Source organism: Triticum aestivum, chromosome 1B, assembly GCF_018294505.1.
Source record: "Triticum aestivum cultivar Chinese Spring chromosome 1B, IWGSC CS RefSeq v2.1, whole genome shotgun sequence".
Lineage (NCBI taxonomy): Eukaryota > Viridiplantae > Streptophyta > Magnoliopsida > Poales > Poaceae > Triticum > Triticum aestivum.
In genome coordinates, this window is record NC_057795.1 from 367911098 (window position 1) to 367919618 (window position 8521).

Here is an 8521-nt window from a genome sequence, read left to right on the forward strand (position 1 = left end):
CGGGATCTGAAGGAGGAAGAAGGGGATCGGGAGGAGCGCGAGCGTACGATGCGCTTCGCCTCGCTTCCATCGAGTGGCCCGCGTGGGACCGGCGCAACGGTTCGGCCGGTGCCCCGGCCACAAACAGTTCCCTTTCTTTATTGGTTACTGTGGTTCGGTTCGGTAGGCTAGGTCAGTTTAGTTGTGTTATTATCAGAATAAGCTGATTGTTATGAGAATAAGGTCATAAGGGGTGTTATCATAATGGACCCACCATATATATGGTGGGTCTATTATGATAACACCTCTAAGACCCTTATTCTGCACATCCGAATCTCTTATTTTGCACACCCCTCCTCTCCGACCCGAACACACACAAGAAAAAAAGGCAACCCACCCACCGAGACCACCTGCCTCCTCAGTCCTCACGATATCGATCGTGCACGACCCCCCTCCTCCCAACGCTATTGTCAAAAAGGACTATCTGCAGATAAAAACGTCAAAAAGGACCCCCTGACTAGTGGCGGCAGGTGCGGCAGGCGACACGTGGCACCTGCCGCCACTAGGTGAGGCGGCGGGCCCCGCCGCCACCGCAGGAGGCGGCCGCGCGGTGCACAACGGAATCTCCACTCTGCGTCGCGCCGCGACGGAACGGGGCGGGCCAGGTGGGCCCGGCCGCCACCGGGCGAGGCGGCCAGCCCTGGCGCGGTCGCTGCCTGGGCGACAGGCCCTGATGCGAGCGGGCCCCGCCGGTGGGCCTGGCCGCCACTGGCTGAGGCGGCCACCCCTGTCGACAGCAGCTGGCTGACTGTGCACGGAAGGCGAGGTCCTGGCACTGATTCCCACGCGCGAAAACTGGCGGGGCGGGAATCACTCTGGCACTGATTGTTGTTGCTTTTGCTGATTCCCACGCGCGGCAAACGACGAATTTCACGAGTGCTTGTTGCTTTGCTTTTGCTCCTTGCATGCTGTTGCTGATGATGTTGATTTTCACGCGCGGGAATCCGAGGCCGCCGACACTACAGGGATCCTCTCCCTTTTATATGCCATGCTTCAGCTCCGTGCGCAAGCACTCTGTAACCTCGTTCCTCTCCTTTGCTCTCTAAGTCTCTAAGTACAGAGAGAAAAGAAAGCTCAGTAAGCACTTTCACTCGTGATTTAGGGCGATTTAGAGTTGGATTTTGAGGATGATGAAGTTGAAGAAAAGATAGATTAAGGTAAGACCTATCCATTTTTGTTGGTTTCATTCGCATGCACGATGTTTTTATTCTATTTGATTAGTTCCTAAGTGTGTATTCTATGTTGCTTTAGGCATTATTTCAGCACTTGGAGGAGTCATTTGGAGTTTCTGTAGTAGGAATAGCCGTGCAAAGTGAACTACGAAGTTGAAGATCAAGGTATGAGCTTTGCAATACATTTATTTATTTATGCATGCAGGGTGGTAATTAGTTCATCCTTTAGCTCGTTATTAGCTATGTGATGGTAGTGCTTAGAGGTTAGAAATAATTTCAGACGAGAGATGTAGCATTTAAACTATTCTTTTGAAATAGTAGGTTGAAGATGTTGCATCAATGTTAGGTGCGTCCATTAGTATTGACATGCGGGAAATCTTAATACGGTAATTAAGAAAAAATTGTACTGTAATTGTTTATTGCATGCGGTATGTTATTTCATGTGGTATGTTATTTTATGTGGTATGTTTATTAATAAGTCGCAATAATCTAAATTTTATATGTTAAGATTAGGTGCTAATGTATGATGTATGTAATTAGGTAAAATAATTCATCTTAGTATCAAACAAGGAGGAGAAGACGTGATTGAAGAAATTGTGTTTCCATTTTCGCTGTCCCATTTTGAGGTGATGAACACATACATGAAAGTGCTATTTTCATACTTTTGTTAGCAGGAAGAAAAATCCGTGTGTAATATTGTTGTTAATGTGATAATAGGTTGACGAGGTTCATATAGTACCGGCGACGGATATTTATTGGAACTATTTTGACGCTTAATTGCATTCGCAAGCACATCCATATTGCAGCTAAGGTGAAAAATGACACTGTAATTTTGTTAATATTTTTTGTATTGATGTAGTATTATGAATAATGTGCATGTTGCTGCAAATATTATTATTTGTAGATAAATGATTGTTATCGTATGATGTGAAAAAAATTATATAAAGCCGAAAGAAATTAAATGTTTTACTCATATGATATTAAAATGTTATTATCGTATTATTATGTTTACTGGTTGTTTGGATAGCGAGTAATTACCATGAGTTTTTTCATAACATGGGTATAAAATGACGTCGTAATTTTGTTAATATTTTTTATATTGATATACTGTCATGCCGCTGCAAATATTATTATTTGTAAATAAATGAATTTTATCGTATGATATGAAAAACATTATATCATGCCGGAAGAAATTAGATATTTTACTCATATGATATTTAAATGTTATTATCGTAATATTATGTTTAGTGGTTGTTTGGCTAGCGAGTACTTACCCTCAGTTTTGTCATAACCTGTTGTAAGGAAATTATGTAGAAAACCACATTTTACTAATAGTCGTTTTTCCAGAAGCTAAGTTTTTGCATGTTACGAGAACTATTTTAGGATATTTTTGGGGTAGTTAGAGAAAAGCAAACAAAGTTTTAGTTTGTTACGCTCATGGACAAGTTTGAAAAAAATAGATCTTTAAATACCCGTTAACCAAACAACCCCTTAAAGTCTAAGCAAATGATTCTAAAAACAAACCGAATATTTCTAATGAAAATACAATTATTATTTTAGTCGTAAGATATGTAAATGTTGTCATCGTTACTAAATGTTCAGTTATTAATTATTTGAAATGTAAACATGTATGTTGGTTAGGTAATATGGAAAATTTAGTAGTGTACTATGGGAACGTCTTACGCGACGGTCCATGCGGGGTGGATGTGTCCTTCTGCGAGTCGACTACAGTAGTGGTGAGAGACATGGTCAACGTGGGTTACGCAGCTGTTAGAAGGTGCATCCGAGCGGTGTTTGGCCCAGTGATGCAGGAAAAAAAATGACAATGGAGGCCTTCGTCATTGACGGAGGAAATGATGGGACAGTTGCCCGTTGGGGTTTGCGGCCTGTCACAGGTGATCGGTCGTGGGGGTCGTACATGAGGTTTGCAAGCAATCCCAATAACTCAATGTATGGTCAGCCGATGGTGTATGTGGAGTTCATTTCAGTCACTGATGTTGCCGGATGCAGTAGCAGGGGTGGTGAGGTCGAGTTGGCCATCACATCAGCCCCTAGCATCGGCCCATCGGAACCGACGGGCGGCCAGCCTGTGTATGACACAGGATATTGGTCGGCGGCCGTTGACATGAGCGAACACGTGGAGGGATTGCCGGAGGCGCTAGATGATGATGATCATTCTTCTGCGTCTTCGGAGTCAAGCGGAGAAGAAGATGTTCCTCCTCAGAGGGCGGTCGCGGCGGCACTGCAACCTGGGTTTTTACAGGATATGAGCATCACCAACGAATTTCACTCTGCTTCTGGCCTAGGAGCGGGAAGCCTGGAGGTTGGGCAAGTTTTCCCAGATAAGAAGTCTGCTTACCAGGCAATGGGTAGCTATGCAATCGGCATCCACCGCCAGCATAGAGTGAAGCAGTCTGATAAAAAAGAGTTGAAGGTCATATGCATCCACACCGCGAAAGGTTGCCGCGGAAGAGTTCTTGCTAGACTGAAGCCTGGGGTATGTCAGTCATGGCATATCACAAAAATAGTGGAGCATACCTGTGAGCAAACTGGGACTCTTTCAGATCACTGCAATGTGACAGCAAAATTTGTGGCACAGACGATGGAAACAATTGTGCAGGGAAGTCTCAACATTAGTGTTAGGGCTCTGCAAAAAGATGCAGAGGATCTAATTGGATTCCCTGTTAGCTACAGCAAGGCTAGGCATGCGAAGGAAAATATATTTAAGAACTTGTATGGTACCTATGAGGAGGCATATTCTTATGCCCCTAGAATGCTTCATCAAATAGCAAGTGCTAATAGGGGGACTCAAGTTTGGCGGAGAGAACGTCCAAACCCAATGAACCCGGGTGAGCTAATCCTGGACCGCTTATTCTGGGCATTCGCCCAGACTATACAAGCCTTCAGGCACTGTCGCCCGGTATTATCTGTTGATGGTACCTTTCTCACTGGAAAGTACAAGGGCACACTATTGGTGGCGATTGCAACGGATGCAAATAATCAGCTTCTTCCTATTGCATATGCATTGGTCGAGAGCGAGAACAAAGATAGCTGGTTGTGGTTCCTGAGCTGCGTGAAGATGGGTGTCGTGAAAGAGCGTAAAGGTGTTTGCATCATTTCTGATCGCAACACTGGATTATTAAGCGCTCTTGAAATAATTAAGGCGTCGGAAGAAGAGTGGGGCTGGCCCGATCTAGAGGGAAGGTGGTGCATGAGGCATTTGGCAGCAAACTTTTACTCCAAATTCAAAAACAAGGATTGGTTCAAGTTATTCAAGAGGATGTGCATGCAAAAAACTGTAGCCAAAATGAATGCGATATGGGCAGGTATCAATGGTGAGATCGACCGCGCGGCCTTGCCGCAGAGAGAAGACCGGAGGGGTCGTAGGACGGTCGTAAATTTGAGCCAGTGGATCACCGAGAATTGCCCTCATTTGGAGAAGTGGGCACAGGCTCACGACACCGGGGCTCGGTATGGAATAATGACCAGCAACATGTCAGAGGTGTACAATGGTGTTCTTAAAGGGGTGCGAGCACTGCCTATCACAGCCCTAATTGAAGAAACTTGGAACCGGACCCTGTCATACTTTGCAGACAGGGTCACCGTCGCCAAAGCACAAGTTGAATTGAACAAGCCATGGTCCGAGAAGATGCAAAGACATCTGGACGAGAAAGCAAAGAAGTCCCAAAGTCATGGTTGCAGGAAAGTGGACGCACTTAGGAATAAGTGGGAGGTCAATGTGCGAGCCAAGTACGTTAAGGGTCACCACAGAGGATCAAAAAAGCAAGCTGTCACCCTTGGCTCAACCTCCTGTGAGTGCACTTGTAACAAGCCCAAGCTTGAGGGCTACCCTTGCAGTCATGTGCTCCGGGCGGCTGCTGTTCAAAAAATCAGCGTCGAGCCATACATATCGCCGTACTTTAACATGTACAATCTGTACAACACTTGGAACGGTGAGTTCTGGGCTTGGGGCATTGATATGAACTACAAAATGTTGTGGCCAGATGGGCCGAAATGGGTTCCGAACACCGACTTGATGAGAACCGCAAAGGGACGACGTCAGTCTAGGCGTCATCGCAATGACATGGACCATAGCCAGATGGGAGAACCAAGGCGATGCCGCGTTTGCAGGTGTCCTGGACATTCACGCAAAGACTGCCCGTATCGAGCCAACAACAACGCATGATGTTGATATATATGTACTCGCCATGTCTATTTATATTTCTACTCGTTATGTGTACTTATATTGAATTTAAATTCATTCTCTTTGTATTATTGTACTCCTGATGTTAACTTCAGATAATTAATGTAAATCGTATCTCTTTGTATTTTTTAAGTTAATTTAGATTTGCATTTGTATTTCTGTCTTCCTCGTAATTTATATTTGTATGTTTGTGTGCAGGTTATGGGTGAAGTGCCAGTGCTTTTGCAGGGGCCCCATGACGCCGGGCACCGTTGCCACCTATTTTTGAAACCAAATACTAAGCATGATTATCGGCCTTTCAGACTTCGAACCATAAAGAAAACATGGCCAATACACAATCATTTCCTTGCTCACCTTGACGCTTATGGATTACAAGGTTTTGCTAGGCTCACATCATGCGACGACCAAGTACGTTCGGACCCATCCCTTTTGACATCCCTCGTTGACCGGTGGAGACCTGAAACCCACACCTTTCACTTTCGTTTTGGGGAGCTTGCACCTACACTGAAAGATGTTTCTATGATCACTGCTCTACCAATTAGAGGTGAGCCGGTAGTCTCTCCACGAGTGTCTCCATCTTGGGCATTAGATATAGCAGCCCGTCTTGGGATGGAAATGCCAGAATCACAACGTTCTGGTAACCCTCGGGGCATCCCACTCGTCTGGCTTTGTGATAACTTTCTTAATTTATCTAGCTTCGCCAATGAGGAGACGAGAAAAAGACATCTGTTTGCATATTTGTTGTGGCTCCTCGGGAATCTATTTCCAAATTCACATGGGGACGTTGTTGTCCCTGGTCTCATCTACATTGCAGAGAATATGGTAGATGAACCTTTACCCGAGCAGCCAAAATACAGCTTCGGTTCTGCCATGCTATCTCATACATACAGAGGCTTGTGTGATGCCACGCAAAAAACCTCTTTCGCACAAAAAGCTCCATTACTTTGTGTCGCCTATGAGTTTCTACAGTTGTGGTCCTGGGAATACCTCCCTGTAGGACGACCTCGTATAGTACAACCCATATACCCATATGACTTTGGCGAGGGTGCTAGCGCAACTATGGCCACCAGGTGGACAAAGGCACGGAAACGTTGGTCTCCAGATATTGCGAAAAATTGTTACCCTATGTACCACCAGCAGTTTGAGATACTTGATGAGGCAGAAGTCACATGGAACCCGTGGACTCAGGACCAGCTAAAATTGGTCTTTGATGCTCGACACTTCACACCAGGCATGTTGACCGATAGTGCATTCTGGCTGACTCGCTGCAACTTATTGTTCCTGTGGTGTGTTGAACCTTACAACCCAGAGCATGTAATGAGACAGTTCGGTCTCTATCAAGAAATTCCACCACCTTTTCCCAGACGTATCGATGAGGAAACACATAAGTAAGATGTGACATCCCTAAATAGTTAGTGTCATTTTTAATTTACTAAACTCACACTTTGTTACATATTTGCAGGCTAACCAATATGGGCAGGGGTTGGAGTTTATACGATTGGAGGGAAGAGAACAGTGAATGGGTACACAAGTGGACAAATGAAGCGCTAGCAGATATAGTGCGTGAACTTAGGTATATTTTATGTACATTATTTTTTTACGATGATCATACGATGCGTGAAGATGCTTTGCTTTCATCACAAAGGTTTATGTAATTATTTAATTTTGCAGGCCGTACGATGGAAGTACAGATCAAGCGTACAAGCAGTGGTACTGCATGAACACACGTGCTAGCCTGACCAGTCAGCCAGCTACTATACCAACACATCTCACACAAGAGGAGCAGGCGCGGAGACATGTTGAGCTGCATGCAGCTTACTATCGTGACCACCTGGTAATCACTTGTAACTTTTTTAGGTCCATCATTTCATAATCATTGGAACTAAATAACATCCAAATATTGTTCAGCTTGAAAATGTCAACGAAGTAGGGCAGATGGCTACGGATAGCATGCCGGCCCAGGGCCCATATCGCAAGACATTCCAGAAACTTTTGCAACAATTCGTGGCAAAAAAGTTCAGATGCGGTAGAGGCGACGACGTTGCCACTGGAGCATACATGCCGGTAGCGAGGTCAGCCAGACCGAGTGCGGCACCGTCGTCCAGACCGAGCGAGGCGCGTACGAGCCATGAGCAATGGGGGGAGGGTCCGAGTACTAGAACGACATTGCCACGACATGACTCATCTCTGCCACTGCATCGCTCTTCTTCGATGCAGCTTCGTCAGGGGCAAACATCTCAGGACCATGGCACGGGCTTGGATTCGATGCCCGAGCAGTTTCTTTCCCCTAACCCATATGCGTACACAGGATATGATGCATACACCCAAGGTGAGGGATCTCAGCCGTTTCTCTCCACGCGAGGGATCCCCATGCCCGAGGAGACTCGTGTACCAGATTTAAACCAGCACCAAGTACAATGGCCAGACAGTATAGGAGAGGGATATGCTCAGGTAGTCATGTTTACATTTCAATGCATTTACAATGATATCATATATTATCCTCTAACAGTTTGTTTAAAATGTTTCTATGTGCAGGACACACCTGATGTTAATTGGGGCGATGAGAACACCCAACGCGGCGTCAACACAGGCCTCCGGGGAGCATCACATGATCATGGCGTCAACACAGGCCTCCGGGGAGCATCACATGATCTTGGCGACACGGTTACATCATTAGTTACAGAGTTCTTCGGAGGGGATGTTATTGGCCCATCTTTTATCCCCCCGGAGTCACAACCATACACCTACAATTACGCTTCAGGTTCGCAACAAGGATTCGCGACTCCACAACCTACGCAGGACTCGCAGACACATGAAGCCGAAGTGGAGTACGGCCGCGGTCTTCGTGTGACCCGGCCACCTAATCGCTTGTCGCCTTCCGGTCGTAAGGAAAGGCCAGGTGGTCGTCGTTAAGTACGGTGATTCATCTATGCACGTGCGCGATCCATTCTATCTATATATGTGTGTATCAGACTTTTCGATTTGAACATCTATGTTTGCTAAAATAAAAATGCACCAGTCAACGCTTTCCCCTCAATATTTTCAGGCAACGCTTTCCCCTCAATATTTTCCCGCCAACGCTTTCCCTCCATATGTTCCGCCACCC

General features: G+C 45.7%; 1 protein-coding gene across 1 annotated transcript; it reads left to right on the plus strand.

Moving 5' to 3' along the window:
• The first annotated feature begins 1861 nt into the window (after positions 1–1861).
• Positions 1862–8328, plus strand: LOC123078592 (serine/threonine-protein phosphatase 7 long form homolog). Its single transcript, XM_044501150.1, has 6 exons — positions 1862–2022; positions 5614–6803; positions 6878–6988; positions 7087–7249; positions 7324–7866; positions 7951–8328. The coding sequence occupies exons 2-6, from the start codon at positions 5617–5619 to the stop codon at positions 8326–8328; spliced, it is 2382 nt and encodes a 793-aa protein (XP_044357085.1). The 5' UTR covers positions 1862–2022; positions 5614–5616.
• The last annotated feature ends 193 nt before the right edge of the window (positions 8329–8521 follow it).

Bases quoted from the DNA above. Each gene is read 5' to 3' on its own strand.
- LOC123078592 (XM_044501150.1), top strand. From the start codon at position 5,617: ATGGGTGAAGTGCCAGTGCTTTTGCAGGGGCCCCATGACGCCGGGCAC. The intron at 6,804-6,877 runs GTAAGATGTGAC...ACATATTTGCAG, and splicing joins ATCGATGAGGAAACACATAA to GCTAACCAATATGGGCAGGG. The intron at 7,250-7,323 runs GTAATCACTTGT...AATATTGTTCAG, and splicing joins CTTACTATCGTGACCACCTG to CTTGAAAATGTCAACGAAGT.